The sequence below is a fragment of the Cucurbita pepo genome, chromosome 17 (assembly GCF_057944985.1).
Source record: "Cucurbita pepo subsp. pepo isolate OVF chromosome 17, ASM5794498v1, whole genome shotgun sequence".
Classification (NCBI taxonomy): domain Eukaryota; kingdom Viridiplantae; phylum Streptophyta; class Magnoliopsida; order Cucurbitales; family Cucurbitaceae; genus Cucurbita; species Cucurbita pepo.
This window is the reverse complement of record NC_141814.1, coordinates 13,981,165-14,002,631: the sequence shown is the minus strand read 5'-3', so window position 1 is coordinate 14,002,631 and position 21,467 is coordinate 13,981,165. Positions and strand designations below refer to the sequence as shown.

The following is a 21,467-nucleotide window of genomic DNA, read 5'->3' as shown; positions in this document are numbered from 1 at the left end:
TATCCTTAAAAAAAAAAAAAAAAAAACAACCCGAACCCGCGTCTGTGAAGATCATTGGTTGAAATTTGAAATGGGAATTGGTGGAGAAAAGGTGCTGATTCTTTTCTGTTTTTCTATTTTTCTATTTTTCTATTGATCATCGATTGATTGGAGAAGTCCAGACTAATCGGACAAACCTTTTTTCTTCGCTGCAGTTTCCCTCCATAGCAACATAAATACTTCTTCTTCTCCTTCATCACAGACATTTCCTGAATGAAATCAATCCCTCACTTTTTGCTATCTCATTTTCCCGAATGCTCGATCGATGTCGCGGATGCCGCCGACTTAGCTGATGTAAAGGCCATTCGCCCCAAATTGGTTTCCATCTTCGAACGCTCTCTCCAATCCCACAATTTTCCAGGTGCGGCGTCCTATTGGTTGTGATGTCTTTTTTCTATTATTATTTCTGGGTTTTATTTACGAACATGGAATTGATCACCCGACAATTTTAGGAAGGGATGTTTCTGGGTTCTGTAATTCTTCTTGAATATTGTGATTGTTTTAGAGGCTTAGTTGCCGCCTTTTACTTCGTCTGGTAGTGGGTCTTCCTTTTATTCGTTTCTCTTTTCTTTTTGTTAAAGATAGTGCCATGACAGTCAAGTTACTTTCCTTGTATTTTCTCATTACCAAAATTTTCCTTTCATAAGCCATTGTCATTGAAATCAAATATCGGTTTTCTAGAAGGAAGCGGTGGAAGATGATGATCTCTGATCAAGGGTTGCTTGCACCAGTTCCATAAATCCATCGGAAGAAGGGGTGAATAAATCCTGGGGCTGCCAAGCTGTGCCGTTTGGGCTTATTACTGCTTCTTGTGGTTTAGCTTTGAGTGCTTTAGATGACCTCGCCATTTATCATAGCTGTAGCAGGTATGTCTGACTTGTTAGAGCTTGCCAAATTCTCTATGAACTATAGTTCAATTAAATGGAAGCCTGAAGTTTGCCTAATAAACTGATGCATCTTGGAATTGTTTGTTATGCATTGTTTTTTGTTTCCTTGTTTCACTTATTTGTGCTTCGAAGTTCAAGGGAACTCTCCCCATCACCATTTCTGTTGTATTCATAGTCATCTAAATAAAAAAGGCAAGATGGTAGTGAAGTTGTTCAGTCTTGGTTGTTCTCAATCTTGAAAATTGGCAATGTTTTTACGTTACCAAGGCTTGTCTTCTCTTCCGATGAGCTAATCAATTTTATCAGATCATGTCTCGTATTAGTATGCAGTGACATTTACATTATCGTTACAGCAAGAGTTCACTTGTCAATCTTTTTATGATGAGGGGACAAAAGAATGTAAGATTTTTTTAGGAAGGGAGAATGTGGGGTTATTTTCCCTGTTTAACTTATCCTTATTCATGAATGGTTTAACCCAGATGACGTCCAGATGCAACTTGTTCCTCTGGAACAATACCCACGACCTTTTGCCTTCGGATGAGCCCTACCATTTCTCGTTGCCTTCCCCTGTTCCTGAATGGCCTCAAGGTATATGATATTATCAAATGAATTTGAGTTATAAGCTATTGCCTTTTGTCCATTTTTTGTTGTATTATTTCCCTTGATACTTTTCATCGAACTTGAGGCAATTCTTTGTTTGTTTCTGACTCAACTTGTGGCTTTAGTTGATAAGGAGTATTGGATAAGCTAGTCGATCTCTCCTTTTCCCCAATAAACTACTTGGGTTTGTTGTAGTGTAAGATTTTAACGTTGAAGCAATAGAGATATAAAGTTGAGTTCTTGTTGTTGATAACTATGAAGGGAAAAATGGAATCTTGTGGAACGAAGCACTGTTATAATTCAACCATCGCACGGAGAAGAGATATCTGCATTGAAAACTGGATTATTTTGATGCAACTAAAAGCGATGTGTTGACACAATACAAAAGGATGCCCGTAGAGCAGAGCATCCATTAACGTTTGGGGTCGCAATAGCCTGCGAAGTTGTAGGATCAATTTTCATTCTGGGTGGTAATCTTTGACGTAGTAATATTCGTTAATAATTTCATGGAGAAAGATACAAGAAGTTAATAGCTGTCTCTAGTTTGTTTAAAGATAGATGTCTAGTTGTGGTGAGTTTTCCAAGTGCTCTAACTTGCGAATAAGTATGTCTAGTTGTGGTGAGTTTTCCAAGTGCTCTAACTTGCGAATAAGTAATTGTAGAGTTCAGAGCTTTCACGTGTGTAGTTGCAGTTATACATACAAATATTGATCCTCCTTCAATGGAACTTGATGCATGTCTTTTAGGTGGAGGTTTTGGTTCTGTAAAAGCAAGTCTTGGGGAAATTGAGGTTCTGAAAATCACCCAATTTGCTTCCATATGGGGCTTCAATCTGACGCACCGAGAAAACAATGGTGTTACATTTTACAGACCATCAAGGATACCTGAAGGATTCCACTGCCTTGGTCACTTTAGCCAACGTAATGACCAGCCCCTGCATGGTTATCTTCTTGTTGCGAGGGAAGTAGATGCTTATTTTCAGGAAGGTGATCATGTTAGCAACATTGTTAAATTGCCAGCCCTTGTGAAACCCCTTGATTATACATTGATATGGAGTCCAGACGATGGGAGAGAGGAGCAGTACAGTGAATGTGCTTACATTTGGCTACCTCAACCGCCTGATGGTTATAAATCCATGGGTTATTTTGTTACTAACAAGCTAAAAAAGCCTGAATTAGGTGAAGTAAGGTGCGTTCGAGCTGATTTAACCGATAGATGTGAAACTTATCGCTTAATGCTTAATATCAGTTTGAAATGTACAAACTTTCCAGTACAGATTTGGAGTACAAGAGCATGTCACCGGGGGATGCTTGGAAGGGGTGTTCCGGTAGGAACATTTTATTCTGGTAGTCACAAAGTCACTGAAAAAGAGCTTCCTATTGCGTGCTTAAAAAACCTGGATTCTACACTGCATACAATGCCGAATCTCGATCAAATTCACGCTCTTATCAACCACTATGGACCCACTTTCTTCTTTCATCCCAAAGAAATCTACTTGCCATCTTCTGTTTCCTGGTTTTTCGAAAATGGGGTGCTGTTACACAGAGATGGTATGTCATCTGGGGAGGCCATTCATGTCTGTGGCACAAATTTGCCAGGTGGTGGGAGACATGAGACGGTATGTTGGATGGATTTGCCCAGTGATGATTGTAGAGACAAGATCATATATGGAAATCTGGAAAGCGCCAAACTTTATGTTCATGTGAAGCCAGCTCTGGGAGGGACATTCACGGATATTGCTATGTGGGTTTTCTGTCCCTTCAATGGATCAGCCACTCTTAAGCTTGGAATCATGGATATCAGTCTTGGGAAGATTGGACAACATGTGGGAGATTGGGAGCATGTCACCCTCAGGATCTGCAACTTCACAGGAGAACTTAGTAGCATTTACTTTTCCCAGCACAGTGGTGGTGAATGGGTGGATGCTTACAATTTGGAGTTCATACAAGGGAACAAAGCCATAGTTTACTCCTCAAAGAGCGGACATGCTAGCTACCCTCATCCTGGGGTCTACATTCAAGGCTCTGCAATGCTCGGGATCGGAATTAGGAACGACTGTGCACGTAGTCATCTTTGTATCGATTCAAGCAGCCATTATGAAATAGTTGCAGCAGAGTACTTGAGAGACAATGGCGTTGTGGAGCCTTGTTGGTTGCAGTTCATGAGAGAATGGGGTCCGACTATCATCTACAGCTCGAGAACGACGCTTGACAGAATGATTAATTTCCTTCCGTCGATGATTCGGTTTTCAGTTGCAAACATAATCGGAAAGTTACCAGGGGAATTGTTTGGAGAGGGTGGCCCAACAGGGCCGAAGGAGAAGAACAATTGGGAAGGAGATGAGAGAGGCTAAAATGTTCTTGGGCATTCTACATTTGTTGCCGTTATTGTGAGGTGAAAATGCTTTGGTTTTTGCTGAGGAAAATGCTAAATTTAAATTAAAAGTATATTTTTTAAACCAGATCTCACGTACCAAGGGTGTAGAAACCTCCCTTGTAAGGGTGTAGAAACCTCCCCTTGTAAGGGTGGGAAAACCTCCCCTAACGAGGATGTAGAAACCTCCCCTTGTAAGGGTGGGAAAACTTCTCTCAAGCAGACCTCTTTTAAAATCATGAGGTTGATGGCGATATATAATGGGCTAAAACGGATATGTTTGCTAACGTTGAGCTTGGACCATTACAAATGGTATTAGAGTTAGACACTGAGATGTGTCAACGATGACGCTGGCCCAAGGAAAGTAGATGGTGAGATCTCATTCTTGAAGGAAAGTAGATTGTGAGATCTCATTCTTGAAGGAAAGTAGATTGTGAGATCTCATTCTTGAAGGAAAGTAGATTGTGAGATCTCATTCTTGGGTGTGAAAATTTGGCCAAAGTAGACAAATATTTGCTAGCGGTGTACTATAGATGTATTTCCTATAATTTAACCTAATTTTTTTTAAAATTAATTATAAGGTTATGAACTATATTAAAGAACAAATAATATTATGACCAAATATACATAATTTGACCCATAATGTATTTTCTGTAATTTATTGAAATGAAAAGATATTGATGATTGATGTGTAGTATGAGTGAATGGCTCTCCTCCTTACACAGCTTCCCCCGTCTTCAAACCACACCATTCTGCCTTTTATCTCTCTCTCTCGCTCTCTGGTCTCTCCCTCTCTGCACTACCATTGCGTTTCAATGGCGACTCTGCAATCTCTCGCCTCCACTCCCCATCTGCATCATCCTTCATCCACCAAAGGTAATTCTATCACTCTCTCCCTTCCCACTTTGCACCCTTAATTCTTATCAGCAAGTTAAACACTACCTCCCTGCTCTCTTTAGTTTTCGCTTCCGCCACACTCCACCGGAGCGCCTTCTCCGCATTCTACGGCCGCTCTCTTAGCGTTTCCGGCGGAAAATGCCAGACGCTCGGTCGGCGGAGATTTGAAGCGCACGGACGGCCTCGGAATCCGATCGTGATGATGATGGTTCGGCCGAAGATTCAGTTCATCCAGGGCACGGACGAGCAGACGGTGCCGGACGTGAGACTGACCAAATCGCGAGACGGCACCAACGGAATGGCCATTTTCAAGTTCGATGAGCCGTCGGTGTTCGACTCGTCGGCTGAGGTTGGAGACATTACAGGATTCTACATGATCGATGAGGAAGGCGTGATTCAGTCGGTGGATGTGAATGCCAAGTTCATCAACGGGAAGCCGGCAGGAATCGAGGCCAAGTACGTGATGCGGACCCCGAGGGAGTGGGACAGGTTCATGAGATTCATGGAGCGATACTCCAACGCCAATGGCTTGCAGTTCGTCAAGAAATGAAAATCGCTTAATCTGGTATCTGTTCCTCATTCTTAATTCTTTTTTCCTTCTGATTAGATTGATCTGTTTCAGCCAATTTTGTTTGGCTTTGAATCACGATCAATACTGTGATCATGCTGATGGGTTAAAGAGTTAATTGGAAATGTGTTGTATGTTTCTATCCCCTCTTCTTTCTTCAACTAAATCAAATTCTTTCTTGTTCATGTTATCTTCCACACAAAAGAAACAAAAATCAAGGTGCTTACAAATTAGCCAGACAAAAACAAAAGGTCCTACTTGGAACATTGCAATCCAATGGCTTTCCCATTAGTATCAAAGTACAATCTTAAGAACGAAACGTTCTCATCTCTAAAACCAACAGAAAGAGGAGTACAAGAAGAACAAGCAGCATTACACTCCATTGGCATAGTTGATGAACTGATCTGTAATTTTGATGTGATTTTTTATCCGTATCTCCAATGAAGAACTGAACTCCTGGGCTTTCCATTCTGACCTCACTTTCATTCAATGTTGAATTGTTCACACCCTGAATGTTGCTGTTTACATAAATGTTTATGCAACAACAGTTGGGCAATTTACCTTCACTTCCATGGCTGACTGACATTGAAGCTCCAATGTTTCTACCTCCCAATCTCACTCGCTCGAATGCTCCGTCCCCATCCTCGTCTCCCACCTCCATCTTTCCTTGGATTCTATTACCTTCACCTATGAATCGTCCTCTTCGAAATCTGATGTTTGAGTTTATATATTTGATACTCCAATTCAAAAGTGCATCTCGGATTCCTTCCTTGTGTAATGGGTTTTCTTAGTCCCTCACTTTTCAGCTTCAAAAGCAGCTTATAACCTTCACACTCAATCCCTCTACTTAAAATGTCACCAAAAAGAGTCACAGATACCAATATATATATATATATATATAAATGGGCAATTCGGCGTTCACCTAGCTTAGCTTATCAGAAATCTTTAACCATAGACTTAGGATACCACTTCAAAAATACAATTTATGATCTTATGATCATAAAATACTGTGACCAAGCATCCAACCTTTATTAATTACAACACCAAATACATTGTGCATTCTAAACCATGAACGAAGAAGATAAAGAAACACGAGGCTTGAACTTGAAACATTCTCCATTTTATTTAATCAAATCAAGACATAAACAGGCCATTCTCAAAGCTTTTCAACTAAGTTAATACAAAACATCCGGGGCTTCAATAATATTCAAAAGAAGCCTAAGTAAAAGAATCAGGAGAAAATCTTTCACTGACTGTGGAACCGAATTGTGGGCCACCTTTACGGTATGATATAAGATACTCGACAGGATACCCCTTCAACTTATGTGGTGCAATCCCAAGATCATTGAAAGTCAATGCTGCAAATAGAATTGCAAGATCATAGTGTTAGAGAACATCTCAACTTCTCCGCAAAGGAAAAGAATGAAGGGCATGCTTACCATTTTCAGAAACAACTGTATCTTGTGTTAGAGCTAGGATCTGATCCAGATTGAAAATCTCTGGCGTTGGTAATGGAAATGGGACTTTGTTAAGTAATATTTCTCGGGGCGTAGCAATTGCCTGAAGCCAAACAGCAGCTTTTAGTTAAGAAAAATTCAACGAGGTTCAAAACGATCTAATAACCAAGCCAGCTTTATCTGCAATTGTATCCAATAAGCCCAGAAAGGAGGACAGGGGGAGTCATGTTACATCTATATGAGCAACTTACACTTCCTAGGCTTCATTGTTTTCACACAAGTATGCTAGCTAAATAAATAATACTCTTCCAATTATCAATTAACAAGTTAAAAATGTATGCAGCAATGGGGCAGATGATGATTTCCAGGGAAACTTCATTCAACCAAGTAAAATCATCAAGCATATTCCAAATTTTATGCGATTAACAGGGCAAACGCAAGAGTAACAAAATATGGACCAACAAAATAAAAGATAGTTGTGAATAGTTTTTGCATAACAACAAAAAAAAAAAAAAAAAAGAAGAAGGAATATACTAGGCAACATATAGAGGACTCGAGGGAAATCATAGATATTGCATATCATCAACTTCTACAGCTTTTACCTTTGCAATAGGGAAAGGGACTTTCAGGTAGCTAGGCCATTCACGGATCATGTCATACATAATCTCTGCCTGAATAGAACATGCAGCTTTATGAGGAAATTTCATTTCTTTTTTCATGTGGGGAGGGGGAAGGATATTAAGAAAAAACATACCAATTCATGCACTGTAAAGATCTCTGGACCACCTAGTTCATAAACTTTTCCAATGCTGGTACCATCATCTTTCAAGGCTGAAACAATTCCAGCAGCAACATCAACAACATACACAGGTTGGATTCTGCAAAGAAAGCGCTGGTGGTTAGGATAACAATCAGAAAATAAGTAATAAACTCAACAAATTCTAACTATTCAATGCCTGCATGCTACAATAGTACAATATACGACTTTGATCCATAAAATAAGTGATACGAAATACATACTTTGTAGATCCATCTCCAAAGAGGGGAATAAAACCATATTTTTTAGCAAAATGTGCCCACGGATTCATAATCCGGTCCTCGGTACCAATCATAGCTGCAGGTCTCAAAATCGTTGCCTGTAAAAGCACATTTCAGAAACGTCAACTCCACAATGACCACAAAATAAAAGGCGAAAAGTTGCAATCAAAATAAATTTCTTGTGCTATTTGCTAGATTAACAAGCTCTGCACCTTCAGAATTATTTGTGTGAACGATCAAAAGAAAAACCAGATTTTTTATTACGTAAGAATAAAGAACTCAAACAAGGAAATGAAGAAAAGAAGCCATTCAAAGAAGCTTCGTTGAGTGAACAGCAAGTTGTGGAAAATAAGAGACCATGGACAAACAAAAACTCTTTGATCCCAAAAGCCTAAAGGCAAACATTCAAACATTGAACTTAGTCATAGCCCTCCTCCCTCCCCGCCGGAGCATTCAAATATAGACTCACAACTTCCCTATGTCCTCACTCCTACCTCCCTCTCTCCATATTTCTTTTTTCTTTTTTTCTTTTTTCTTTTTTGCATAAATTTTTTAATTTACGTTATTCATTTTTTATATAAATCTTCTTATTATAATTACTAATTAATAATTAAAATATAAATAACTATTAATAAAAGTAATTTTATTTTATCCTATAAACTAATAAAAAAAAAAAAAAAACTTATTTAGTCCTTAAAAATGCAGAAATAACCGAAGCCCATGTAATGGCTCCACACATATAAAGTCCTTTCCTCCCAAGAAACCTATTGCCATGCTACCCTATTACAAATTTAGGGGGGTCAAATACACAAAGCACACCCCCACAACCACCTATCTATGTTGTTGCCCACTATCCTCCTCTCACATGTAAATCTAAATCGCATTGGCAGCTTCGAGCTCCCATCATCTACTTCTGAAGATTTATGTAATTATCATTTATCTATTATTCTCGAGTCAACAACTAAAGCCTTTTATGTAATCTCTAGTTTTTTTTTTTTTTTTTTCATTTGTATACGGTCCTTTAGTAGAGCATATACAAAACATGATGTTTCCTATGAAAAAAGAAAATCAATACAAGAAACAAGACCTTATTAATAATATCATAATGCCAAATTATGAACAAGGAAGTGGATGAGGTCCACCCAAACGTTAAATAAATTAATTAAAATATAAAAGCAAAATATCAATAAAAAATAAATTTCAATTCTAGGATTGAAATTCCAAATTGTAGATCGCAAATTTGAACTAAGGATTTGAAATTAGCACGGTTTCTATCCATACAATCAATAAAACTAATATGCAACGTTAGACATTCATCTCAACCCTAAACACGATTTCATCTCAATCTTGAACACAGTTTCACGTCAACCTTCATTCACCAAAGATTACTCCCACGAGAACAAAAAATAAATACATGATAATGATCAAGATTTGTATGATTCTCTAATAGTATGAGACTACAATCAGAAAAACTATATTCTCAGCTACGTGACTTCATGTAGCATTATCAACCCAAAAACAGGAAAAAAAAAATGATAAATATTTACCTCAGGGAATGCCTTTAAAACAGATTCTTCAGCAGCAGCTTTAGCTCTCAGAAATCTGGACGGAGCCGATGAAGATGCTCCTAGACAGGAAACTTGAATAAACCTCATGATGCCACCGTGTTCTTTGGCAATCTACAATATTGAAAAGGAAGGAACAAACTAACCTACATGACTCAAAAGAAGAAAAGAGGGCAGTGAACATAAAGACAGAAAAGAAAAGAAAGAACAAAGGAGGAATCATAACTTCTTTGTTTACTACTTCGTAGCTTAAAAAAGAAAAACACTGAAAGCACATTCGTGATTTAACCCTATATGATGATTACAAAAGTTGCCTTTGCCTACGTAAAGAAAAAACTTCATACTTAAATTAGAAACAAAGCAAAATATTAAGAAGTTGCATAGCTGAGTGATGGATTATATATGCAACCTACTTCAACTTAATATACGCACCTACTCTCCCTTTTTGTCTATCTTGTCTTTATTAATTAATATTCAGAATGGTAGAGGATCTAGGGAAGATGCTACTGGTTTGAATATGAGATGCCAATTGCAACAGTATCTTAATGGGGAAACAGATCATATAAACCAGTGTTTTAAAAAGTGCCTCAATGCAAGTGCATGGTGCCTCTGCACTTGAAGCCCTTTTTAAATAGCTTATTTTATTTTTTTATACAAACTATGAATTACTCACAAAAAGTATTCATTTCTCTCCCCACTCTCCTAAAAAGCTCTAATTTCTTAAAATTGTATCGTTATCATATTATTACTAATAATATATTGTTTAAAATTGAACCATCATCCATCAAAATTTTGAAACTGTTTTCAATCAAAACAATTGTTACATATCATCAATGATTTTTTTAATCAAATTTGTTCTTTCGTAATTAAAGACTTTTCTAATTATCCTCCACACCTTAATCTTTTGAATTGGTGCTGTTTTCCTCGTTAGGTCTGTTGTTGGTTGGCTCCTTTTTTTTTAGCTGTTGTTCTTGTAATCCCTTTCATATTCTTCCATTTTTCTCAGTTTATTGATTAATGATTTTTTTTTTCTAATTCAAAAATAATACTACTATATTTTTTTATATATAAAAAGTTAATTATATTTGTCGCTTCTGTACCTAAAACCTTAATTTCTCTTGCACTTTGTGCTCAAGTGAGCCAAGCACTTTTTAAATACGTCAATCAACACATAGACGTATGTCACTAAATTATTAAGAATTTGTAGACAAAATAAAACAAGGATTGAACAAAATTGTAATAGAAACAAAACCATCATTTGTGAATACACTCACCAAATTTTTCCTCATTTCCAATATATTAGATCAGGTAAAATTCCCCCCGAAATGACCTGGTACGATGACAACTACCTAATATTAGCTTGATGGATTTTCATCCAATAGGCTCCGCAAAGGCCAAGCCTATTCCCATTTCCTCCACTTCAAGCCCACTTGCTTGATGCTTGTCCCAGCTTTCATCTACTTCCGTACCATCACTATATCCCATCCTCTCATTCATATACATCTTTGCTTTCCCTAATTACTTCAATTTCGTAATGATTATTGCCTTCCCATCAAATTTTAATCCCTTTTTTTATTAAAAGAACCCCCTTCATGAAAGTATAAGAAGGCCATATGAAAACACAAGCCAAATAATGATCCAAGAGATGCGAATAGAACAGCCAAAAGAAGGTAACTTTCATAAGAAAAACTGAAAAAAAAAAAAAAGAAGATTAGTTCTAAGAAGCATACCGTGGCAAGTTGTTCAGCCATGGAATGATTTACCTCCTCAAAACTGTAATTTCTTGTTTCATACTCTCTTCCTGTCAACAAAGATGGTAATGTCTAATACTAGAATTCTAAAAAAAAAAGATGGGAAAAAAAAATGGGAATCCCATACCAATAAGATTAAGGACGACATTAGACTTCGCCATTACAGCTTTTATTGAATTTTCATCTCTTGGGTTGTATTTCATTGGTACTATCTGGGGAATAAATAAATAAAGGAGAACAAAAAAAAAAAAGAGTTAAGATGATCAAACTAACAGTGAAGGGGAAAAGAGAGAGTTCAGCAGCACATGAAAAAGAGAATTTGTGCTCTCGTCCATAACATCACAACATCATATACTGCTCTACCTGTCCCAGATCTCCCATTAATTTAAGATGACGAGGTGAATCTTCAGAACCTCGAAAAGGGACTAACACTTGGGACCCCATTTTAGCTGAAACAAGATTGATTTCCAAAATCACACTTAGCATAAAATTGATAAAATGTCAATAATAGAGCCAATGCTGCCAAACCCACTACCAGAACCATTTAAAAGTAGAAGATATACAGGGACATATAAATTGCATATATAGGCAAAAAAGAAACCGAGTGCTAGCATCATTTATGTTCACCTATTACCTAGTTGTTGTACAACATAACGGCCAAGGAATCCAGTAGCTCCAAAGACAGTAGCCACAATCCCACTGCAAAATATTTTTGTGATGAGAGAGTAAAATCAGCAAATTCAGATTCAGAATTTTGTTCTTAACTAGAAATAAACCCAAATCGAGTTAGATATCAACAATCTGGTCTGCTTGAAAATCTAATGTGTATGTTTAAAAGAGAACAGATATGCTAATTCTAGGATTATCCAACAGGAGAAGATAAACTAACTCAGACTTAAGTCGCCTGCTTCATTATCCCATTAAAAAATGATTCAATACAATGAACTTTTAAATTATTCAATGCATTTTACCATGATGTTTTAAATTATTCATTAAAAAAAGATTATATCTAACAAATGCTTACCTTTATCATGATATGAATCAAGCAATGAACGGCAATAAAATTCCAAACTTGAACCACTACTACTAATTTATTACATTAAATTTGTTAAATCCCCTCAGAAATCCGAAGTATATCCAGCATTACTTGCACGACATTGGCCCGACGATCAAATAGGAAAATGCAAACATGAAGAAAAATATAGTGTTAAATTACCTAACAGACGATCTCCCACCAGTGCCCTTGCGGACAAGGTGCCCCACTCCCCGCGTAGCCAAGGTGGATTCATACCGTGGACGATCAGCTCCAGAATCTGGAAAAAGAAAAAAAAAATGAATAGAAGAGGCTAAAATGGAAGAAATCAAGATGTAAGTGGAATCACACAACAGAGAGCGAGAGAGAGAGAGAGAGAGAGCAATGAGGGATTACAGTGATGAGAAAGAGGGTATATCAACTTGAGGGAAGAAATTGATGAAGGAGAGTTGAGACTCTGCTGCTGCGTTAGACGCCTCGAAAGGGCCTGCATCCTTGCTCGGAATGTGGTCGGAGAGAGTGACGGAGGGGGAGAGAAGCGCTGCTGTTAACAGGGTGAGGAATATTGACGAAAGGGCCTGCACTATTGGACTTTGGGTTTTCTTTTTAAGTGGGCCTGATTGTGGCCCATTATGTAGCCCATACTTTCATGACTTTAGCCCAAATACTCGTCTCAACAATTTGAGATATTATTAAATGATTACTTACAATTTAAAATTATTGAGCCTAGCAGAAAGGCTTCAACGCCATGTCTAACTTCATTTGTGGCACTATCTAAACAACATATCTTTGGCTCGTTACGTATCGTTATCGACTTCACGATTTTAAAACGTGTCTAGTAGAGGTTTCCACACCCTTGTAAGGAAAGGTTTATTCCCCTCTTGACGTCCTCGTCTAAACTATACCATTTATAATAACTCATGTTCACGCTAATAGATATTATCCGCATGTGGCAATGGGTCCATTAGTTCTTAGCCGAACCTATTATTATGATATTTTCATTAGATGGAGACTTCATATTTCTATCCATTTCGAATGAAAATTTGAAGCTCAAACTTGAAAAGATATCTAAACCAAGTAGTGGGAAAAAAAACCATGGCCGCTCTCATATTCTTTGGTGTGAATTATTGTCGTGGCATACATGGGTTTGATTTATTCTTCATTCTAATTCCTCCTAACCATGAATGAATCATTCATTCCATAAAACATCAACAACCTCTCTTTCAATTTACAACGCCTTCTTTGTCTAACCCTTGCTGCCCCCTTCCCCTCTCGTTTTTATTCTTTCCTTCCTTTTCCTGTTGCTGCCAGATGCAGATGCAGATGCAGATCCCGCTCAACCAGCAGTGGCCGCTCTGGCCCTTCCGCCTCCTGCACCCGACTGAGATAGACGTCGTTCCCACGCATCCCATCTCGACAAAACCTCTGCTTTGCTCCATTTTATCTTGTCGAATACTCCGTCACTAATTTAAGGAACATCGATGACTTATCCTCAAATAGTCGTGCCGGAGAATCGAACTCTGCAACTCTACCTGCAAACCACATCCAAATTAACTAACATGTGCCGGAGAATGAAAGATGTACTAAACGTAGCGCCTACAACTTTGGCTTTCGGTTACGCGCTGTACTCACCATCGCTTAGTACCAGCACCAGATCACTGTCGACGACGGTCGGAATTCTGTGTGCAATTGTACACACGGTGCAGTCTCTGAACTCTGTTCTAATAACCTTCTGGATGAGATTATCTGTGGCCATATCGACAGATGCCGTGGCTTCATCGAGAACAAGTATTCTGGCTTGTCTCAATAGTGCACGGCCCAACGCCACGAGTTGCCTCTGTCCTACACTCCAATTATCACCATTTTCAAGCACTGCAAGTTCATTGTAAAGAGGATCGTGAGGCATGAAATATATGTCGGGCGCAGCCAGACCAAACAGAATAAACCAAAGATTAAGCTTCATATCTGTGCTTGTTACACACCTGGTGTATCAAGTTTTTGCTCCTTGTCGCGGATCATCTGTCCTAGCTGCGACTTATCCAGTGCCTAAGCGATGTGAAATATAAATCAGGAAAAACCCATTTCATTTTAAGGAACAAGATCATTAAAACATACAACTACAGCAATTTTAGTACAAAAAACAGTGAAGTGATTTCAGAGAGAGATCAAACCTCCCAAATATCATGATCAGAATGCTCTTCAAGGGGATCGAGATTGCCTCTAATTGTGCCTTCAAATAAAGTGGGATCCTGAGGTATGATACTGAGACGGCTTCGAAGGTCATGAAGGCCAATTGTCGAAATATCGATATTGTCGATAACTATCTTTCCACTTGATGGTTCGACCAACCGGAATAGAGCCTGGATCAAAGTAGATTTACCGCTTCCAGTTCTACCAACAATCCCGATCTTCTTTCCACCGGGAAAGCTGCAAGTTATACCACGGAGCACCAAAGGAAGATTCTCCTTGTACCGAACCTTGAAAAAGCAAATGAGTTCGGAATTTCTCAGTTTCATCAGACATTATATGAACATGAGAAGATTTTCGAGTCGGAACTGAAAATATTTTTATCTAAAACCCATGGCCTTGATAGAGGACACAAGGTTATAAAACTCCACCACGTACTTCAGGCCTTAACGCAAGAAATACTTGAGTTCAGTAACACAAAAAAACGATAATATCGCAAGCCAATCGTTACCTTCAGGTCAGTAAGCTCAATAGCTCCATACTCGGGCCACGTGGAAAGAGGACGAGAGTCCTCGATAAGTACTGGTGCCTCACTTGGAATTTGGCTGTACTGATAAATCCTTTCAATAGATATAATCTTGTTCTCAAGCTTGCAAAAGCTGAGTATCCACCGTGACAGGCGAGCGTTCAGATTTAGACCGTATGTTACCGCAAGGCCAGCCATGCCTGTACAAACAAAAACCAGCAATCTCGTGTCTTATGTTTTTACCATTTACATGCAAGATTCAAGGTCCATATGCTAACCTCGAAGTAGAAAACAAACAGACAAAATTAAAATGGTAAATTCAAATTCCCAGTCTAGCTTTTACAAGCATATATATTAATAATAACGCCCGAACAAACTAGATTTCATACGCGATTTCAACCATAGTTTGCAGGACCAACAACTCAATAGCAATGAAAAAGGGCAAGCATACGAAAAGGCAATAATCTAGAAGAGATGTTAACATACTTGGATCAATACTTCCATGAGGAAAGCTGACAAGTAAAACCATGCAGAAAGCAAAGACGAAAGTGGAGAGCAGTTCCATACGCAGACAGAGCCACTCAATAGCTGCAAGACTGCAGAAGAATGGGCGAGAATGACAATCAAGAAGATAAAGATTTCTCTTCATAAACCGTTTTTCCTGACCAAAACCTCGTATTGTCGCTGCTCCAGCAATTGACTCGCCAAATAGATTTATAACTGGAGATTTCTGGATGCTGACAATACGAACAAGCTCCCTTGATGAAGCCATGTAGTATTTCTGCATTATAAAGTACACTTAGTAAGGTCAACACGCCCTCGACACCCTTAATCAAAAAATGGAGACAACAGAGCTTTCCACTAATCCTTGAAGGCCAAGTGAATCTGAAGATGTTATTAGATAGCCCTTTTGCAATCTCAGACCTTCCTCACTTTTGCAGTAACTTTTTTTTGTAAATATCTCTTTACTCGAAGTCGAATATACATTCCATCGATATAACAAAGAAATGATTTATCAAGGCTGGAAATTCTACATGATGCACGAAGTTGTGGCCGAGACGGCCACGTGCTTTTGGAGTAAAAGTATTGAATAAGTAGATCTGATTTCTTCTTTTGTTATAGTACTTGTGATTCTTTAAAAATCAAGAATTTTTCTCTTCATTACATTTAATATCTGTTTTCCTTTCTATAGTTTATATCTTTCCCCCTTTTTACGATAATAGAACGAAGCATCATGAACAGACGGACAAAATATGATAAATATAAATGGAAAAAGGTAATTACATGAGATGAAGTACTGTAGAACGACATAGTATACGTGATGGGAGAAATTATTTTCTTCTCATAATGCAAAATATAAAGAATGCATGAGTATCATAAGCGAAAAAATGGAAGGGGGAAGCTGTAACCAGTACTCACCTGCATCCACAAACAAACAATAGCCATGGGAATGACTAAAAGCAAGACTTGCCAGGTAACTTCTGACATAACACCAACTATGCCAATAAGTTGTATTGTCGTCGAAGCAAACCCACCAAGTCGAAAAGGGATATCAAGATCCACAACACTTTGGTCAATGGATACCTATAAGGCCGAAAGTAATAAAGTAATTCGAAGTTCAAAGAAAACTTTAGTGTGTGTGAATAGCATGATTAAATTGATTGGACATCTGTCTCTTAGAACGAGAAACTTACACGATTCAAGATCCGTCCTGCTGGTGTTGAGTCAAAGAATGACATGGGTGCACGAAAAATAGATGTAAGCATCTTGATAAACAATTTTTTAGCAGCTGCGAGACCGAACATAGCAACCAGAATAGCCCTAATAAATACAAACCAAGAGCTCCCAAAAGCAAGGGCCATGTAGACCACAAGGAGGATCGTGGGAGTCACTTTAGGTTGGTCCCCTTCAGTTTGGGGATTTGCCCATGCCATCCACCAGTTGCTTGCAATCTGTAGGAACTGAAACAGCACTTGTGCAACAATTATGAGCGGAATTAAAAAGCCTTTATATGCTGCAGCCATGTACGAAAAGTAGACCTTCATGCTGACCCGGCCTCTTACCCTTTCCTCTTCCTGTACAAGCTGTCTTTTTCTAGAACGTTTCGCCTTTTTTTTCTCCTTGATTGCCTTTTGCTCCGCTGCCGATATACAGTCCTGCACTTCCTTATCCAAATCGCCAATGTTATTTCTAACAAGATCACACTTTTTACCAATATTCAGAGATTCATCGGTAGACATAGTTTCATCTGAATCTTCAGATGAATGGTTGGGAATATCCATAGCTTCAATAGCTTCATGATGAGCAGTTACCAAAGTGTTGAAGTCAGTCCCTGCTTGTAAAAGATCATCATATTTTCCTGCCTGTATAATGCGGCCTTCTTTGATAACCTGTACACATGGAAAATGAATGCCTAAGAGAAAGATATCATTGTAATATCATTTCACATCGACACAAAAGCTTTGACAAACTATTAATAATATAATACGTGTTCTACACAGAAAATCCCTAAACAATATTTCTTTCCAAGTCGTCAAGAAATTACATTAATACAGAAATATTGTTGGATACTTCTTTTTTGTGTTAGGGAACAAAATGAAAAGGCATAGGAGACATCACAACGGCACGAACATAATATACGAACATTAAAACCGATAGTTTTGTCTGCTAGTATGTGCTAAAAAAATTCCAGAGTATGATTCTCCGAGTAATTCATACCAGTATCAAATCAACAGCCGGCAAAAATTCAACTTGATGTGTAACAAAAATGACAGTTTTGTCTGCTAGTGCCGTCATTATGTACTCCTGCATTCCATGTCACCGTTATAATAAACAAACGACCAAATACCCGAGAACAAGACAGAATGCCACAAAAAATATATATATATATACATATAACCTTGAACAAGTCTAAGGCAGTGTGTATATCAACAGCACTGAATGGGTCATCAAGTAAATAAATATCGGCATCTTGATAAAGTGCCCTGGCAAGCTGAACACGTTGTTTTTGACCTCCACTAAGATTTATTCCTCTATCACCAATTATTGTTTGATCTCCATGCGGAAGATTCTCCAAATCCTTCTTCAGTGAACAAGCATGAATAGCATTCTTGTACTTTGGTTTGTCAAGAGGACTTCCAAAAAGAATATTTTCTTCTATGTTTCCAGATTGTATCCAAGGTGATTGAGGCACATATGCGGAAGTGCCACATAATTTTACCTGGGCATAGCAAAAAAATGAAGGACTCAAAGAAACTTGAAACATCTCCACTAACAAAAAGCGACATCGAAATATGACATCAAGAGCAGAATTCTAAAAGACTTACTTCCCCCATGATTTTTGGAATCTCCCCAAGGATGCAAGAGAGGAAGCTTGATTTCCCGGAACCAACAACACCACAAACGGCAACACGCATCCCTTTCTCCACTCGCACTTGTATTCCTGATAAAGTTGGCCTTGGAGAGGAAGTGTCCCAGGAGAAGAGGCCATCTTTGATTTCTACGGCTGCATTTGGCATGCCTCGAGGTAGGACAATAGTTGCATCTTCCTGCAACTCTTCCTCCAGCAGTAGTCCAGAAATTCGGTCTAGAGAAACTTTTGTCTGAGCCATCATCGACACCAGGTCAGGGAAATTCCTAAGTGGTTCTTGGAGAATTCTAAAAGTGGCTAGAGCAGAAAGAACACTGCCTGCAGTTAGCTGACCACCCAACAATATGCAGGTGGCAAAAGTAACGACAGACACAAATATTGGGGAACTCCAGAAAATGAAAGTAATGAAGGCTTGTGAATAAAGAGCTTTTCGAAGCCACTTGAACTCCACACCCCGCATCTCTTCCAACTTCGCTTTATACCTGACTTCCCAAGCTTGAAGCTTCAGAATCCTCATGCTTCTTAGGCACTCAGAAGTTTTTCTCATCCTATCATCCTTGGCTGCCATCAATTTGTCTTGATAATCCTCTTGTATTCTAGCTATCGGAATGGTAACAAGAATGGAGACGATGGTGGCAATCAATGTTGCCATAGAAGCAATTCCAACGTTCTTATACAAAATAGCTAGAGCAAGAATGATTTGCATAGGGAGCATCCAAGCATCATGAAGATACCATGAGTAATCTCCAACCCTTTGCACATCAACAGCCATGTAGTTCACAATCTCTCCACTGGTATGACTCTGTTTAGCAGTGCTGGAAAGCCGAAGGCCTTTTCTATATACTAATGCTGTGAGAGCCGATCTCACGTGCATCCCCAAGATATCTACCCCAAGATACCACTGTCTCGCTGTCAGAGTTTCCACAAGCTTCGCTATGAAGAATGTTCCGGCCAAAATGTATCCTTCATGGGGGAAAGTTTCTTTCCCCCCCAAGTAATCGACAAAGTAGCTAATCATATAAGGACCAACATACGAAACCACAGTATTCAGGCCAGCAAAGATGGCATTACAAGCTGCCTCCTTCCAGAAAGACTTCAGAATGGCCCAAGCAAGAGAAGGCTGTTTGGAAGGATTATCTGCTTTCAATTTCTCCCAGTTTGAGTTCAAAACCTTATAATTGTTTTTAGCTCGATCTTTCGGTGCGAGAAGGGGAATGTCCTTGAGTTCAAGTGGTCTTTTCGCACCAATTGAGAGAAGAGGGTTCAGCCAAGAAAGTGTAGTTAAACTAAAGATCCCGGCTTCACTGTAAGGGGTTACCTTGAGACATCCAGGTTCTTCTTCCTCAAGAAGCAATGGGTCTTGAAGATCAGGGTTCCTATAAACTTTTATACCAGTAACCCCCCTAACAGCCACAAAACAAAGGAAAGCCACGGCAGGAGTGGCAGCAAAATTTGCAACAACATGAGAACGCAGGTGTTTCAGACCTTGTACAAACAATTCTCTTCCATCAACATACAGAGCAGACAGACAAAGAACAAATGACACAAACCACCAGACCCTCAACAACAATGAAAATTTCTCCGAAGCCTTGAATTTGCAACGCAGGGCCAAAAAGCTCAAAAGAAACCAAGACAAAACTTGAGCTACAGGAAAGCAAACCACAGACCAACCTTTATCCTCCTTCCCATTAACAGAATCTCCAATTGAACTAACGAGATCGAAAGCTAATACAAAAACTTGCACAAACAACACATAGAAACAACATGAAACGGACATTTTGAAACTGGTACCGATGTCAACATCATGAATTTCACCATCCGCCCTGCGCCGAATTGGACTTGCATTCGTGTCAGATTCATCATCCTTGTCGAAGCCAAGGCGACCAACAAAAACAGATATCCGCTTCGCTACGACAATGAAGAAGAACAAGATACAGAGTGCAAAGTTAATGCCGATTGATGCGAACTCCAAAATTGGCAACGTTCCAAATGCTTCTGACAAGGCATTAGACGATCGTACATCAGATGACAAAGCTTGGATTCTATTCAATAAATGGGCAACACCCATCACTGATTGCGGGGCGTAGGTGAGGAAGGCGATTCAAAACAGTGAGTCGGGGACGAGTTAAGTGAGAGAGATAAAACCCAGTTATGAAGATGAGCATTTCACCATCTGGGTTCTCGTAGACACCTAATGAGTATGTCAATAGACAGCCTGCAGACACATAGCACATGCCAACAAATGGATTTTTTGTTAACACGAAAGTCGAAGAAACACAGAAAGAGAGAGACATAGAGAAATAGAGCGATGATTGTGCGTTCAAACACTGTCTTCCTGTCTGTATCAAAACGTGGAATGGACAAAAAAAAAAAGACGACCCATGACTGAAAGTGCAAAAATAAAACTGACCGACCTGCCTTGGCGAGAGGTAAGTAGTACGTGATTACTGATGACAAACAAACCAAACCCAGTTGCTTCTCCAGTCTTGAACACCAATTAATCCGCCAATGAATAAATCCAGAGATGAAACGAGGGAGAGCGCAGGGAAACAAGAGGAATCGTACAAAACCCAAATCTCAAAATCGATTAAAAACGATGATGGAAATGGGTATGATCCAAACAAATCAAGAAAATGAAAGGGGAGAGAGATGGAGAGAGAGAGAGAGAGAGGGACAGCACTCTCTCCTTGTTCTCTCGTTTAGAAATAAAAGATAGAAAGGCTCTCAAGGCGGCTTTTTAAGGATATGGGGTTGGGGTTTAATACAAAAAACAAACCGCCGAGCGGAAGAGAGAGTTGAACGAAAAATAGAAAGAGAGACATTTGAGGAAACTCAAATCGGCCCGGATTTTGCTGTTGGGTTTATCAATGGCGTTACTTGCAGCCCGAAGGAGCTCCCCCGCTAACAAAATTTCGCTCAAATTTCGTCTTTATCCAAGCATATTCTTTTGTTTTCTTCTGTAATTATGTCTCTCCCTCTCTTAAATGTGTGTTGTGCGCTGAATGGAGAAATCCCCTCCACATTTGGGAATTGAAAATTCAGAAATCAAAAGAGAAGACGCGGGTGCGTGCCTAGTAGGTCGCTTAACACCTCACTCCACCAACACACACTCTGGAATCTGAATTTGATGCCATTATCTATATATCTTTCTTTGTGTTACATATATTTATACGCGT

General features: G+C 38.9%; 4 protein-coding genes across 5 annotated transcripts; 2 read left to right on the top strand and 2 right to left on the bottom strand.

The window, feature by feature from the left end:
• Window positions 1-31: 31 nt before the first annotated feature.
• On the top strand, window positions 32-4,763 carry LOC111778521 (hypothetical protein At1g04090). Of its 2 annotated transcripts, none has more exons than XM_023658411.2 (5): window positions 32-91; window positions 195-400; window positions 721-905; window positions 1,406-1,514; window positions 2,273-3,985. In XM_023658411.2, exons 4-5 carry the CDS (start codon window positions 1,406-1,408, stop codon window positions 3,877-3,879), a joined length of 1,716 nt encoding a protein of 571 aa, XP_023514179.2. In that variant the 5' UTR covers window positions 32-91; window positions 195-400; window positions 721-905; the 3' UTR covers window positions 3,880-3,985. The 2 variants fall into 2 exon arrangements, with proteins under 2 accessions (XP_023514179.2, XP_023514180.2); XM_023658412.2 differs by lacking the exon at window positions 32-91 and adding an exon at window positions 4,625-4,763 and having other exon boundaries at window positions 107-400; window positions 2,273-3,920.
• On the top strand, window positions 4,640-5,549 carry LOC111778523 (photosystem II reaction center PSB28 protein, chloroplastic-like). The gene is made up of 2 exons (XM_023658414.2): window positions 4,640-4,775; window positions 4,859-5,549. The coding sequence occupies exons 1-2, from the start codon at window positions 4,715-4,717 to the stop codon at window positions 5,344-5,346; spliced, it is 549 nt and encodes a 182-aa protein (XP_023514182.1). The 5' UTR covers window positions 4,640-4,714; the 3' UTR covers window positions 5,347-5,549.
• Window positions 5,550-6,372: 823 nt separating this feature from the next.
• Window positions 6,373-12,769, bottom strand: LOC111778522 (NADH dehydrogenase [ubiquinone] 1 alpha subcomplex subunit 9, mitochondrial). The gene is made up of 12 exons (XM_023658413.2): window positions 12,605-12,769; window positions 12,392-12,488; window positions 11,810-11,874; window positions 11,539-11,624; window positions 11,303-11,387; window positions 11,155-11,225; window positions 9,407-9,538; window positions 7,842-7,957; window positions 7,576-7,699; window positions 7,424-7,492; window positions 6,804-6,924; window positions 6,373-6,722 (listed from the first exon to the last, which is right to left on the bottom strand). Exons 1-12 carry the CDS (start codon window positions 12,699-12,701, stop codon window positions 6,583-6,585), a joined length of 1,203 nt encoding a protein of 400 aa, XP_023514181.2. The 5' UTR covers window positions 12,702-12,769; the 3' UTR covers window positions 6,373-6,582.
• A 520-nt stretch (window positions 12,770-13,289) lies between these two features.
• Window positions 13,290-21,330, bottom strand: LOC111778138 (ABC transporter C family member 5). Its single transcript, XM_023657802.2, has 12 exons — window positions 20,706-21,330; window positions 18,248-20,506; window positions 17,821-18,141; window positions 17,640-17,726; window positions 16,616-17,311; window positions 16,341-16,505; window positions 15,408-15,702; window positions 14,907-15,121; window positions 14,380-14,685; window positions 14,191-14,254; window positions 13,841-14,080; window positions 13,290-13,740 (listed from the first exon to the last, which is right to left on the bottom strand). The coding sequence occupies exons 2-12, from the start codon at window positions 20,357-20,359 to the stop codon at window positions 13,649-13,651; spliced, it is 4,593 nt and encodes a 1,530-aa protein (XP_023513570.2). The 5' UTR covers window positions 20,360-20,506; window positions 20,706-21,330; the 3' UTR covers window positions 13,290-13,648.
• Window positions 21,331-21,467: the final 137 nt, after the last annotated feature.

What these genes read in the sequence shown, in the direction of transcription:
- LOC111778521 (XM_023658412.2), top strand. Translation starts at nt 1,406, where the DNA reads ATGACGTCCAGATGCAACTTGTTCCTCTGGAACAATACCCACGACCTT. An exon ending in TGTTCCTGAATGGCCTCAAG is followed by an intron (nt 1,515 to 2,272) that starts GTATATGATATT and finishes CATGTCTTTTAG; the next exon opens with GTGGAGGTTTTGGTTCTGTA.
- LOC111778523 (XM_023658414.2), top strand. Translation starts at nt 4,715, where the DNA reads ATGGCGACTCTGCAATCTCTCGCCTCCACTCCCCATCTGCATCATCCT. An exon ending in TCATCCTTCATCCACCAAAG is followed by an intron (nt 4,776 to 4,858) that starts GTAATTCTATCA and finishes TGCTCTCTTTAG; the next exon opens with TTTTCGCTTCCGCCACACTC.
- LOC111778522 (XM_023658413.2), bottom strand. Translation starts at nt 12,701, where the DNA reads ATGCAGGCCCTTTCGAGGCGTCTAACGCAGCAGCAGAGTCTCAACTCT. An exon ending in ATACCCTCTTTCTCATCACT is followed by an intron (nt 12,489 to 12,604) that starts GTAATCCCTCAT and finishes TTCTTTTTCCAG; the next exon opens with ATTCTGGAGCTGATCGTCCA. An exon ending in TTTGGAGATGGATCTACAAA is followed by an intron (nt 7,700 to 7,841) that starts GTATGTATTTCG and finishes CTTTCTTTGCAG; the next exon opens with AATCCAACCTGTGTATGTTG.
- LOC111778138 (XM_023657802.2), bottom strand. Translation starts at nt 20,359, where the DNA reads ATGGGTGTTGCCCATTTATTGAATAGAATCCAAGCTTTGTCATCTGAT. An exon ending in CGGCTGTTGATTTGATACTG is followed by an intron (nt 17,312 to 17,639) that starts GTATGAATTACT and finishes CCATGTGTACAG; the next exon opens with GTTATCAAAGAAGGCCGCAT. An exon ending in GGTGCTGGTACTAAGCGATG is followed by an intron (nt 13,741 to 13,840) that starts GTGAGTACAGCG and finishes TGTGGTTTGCAG; the next exon opens with GTAGAGTTGCAGAGTTCGAT.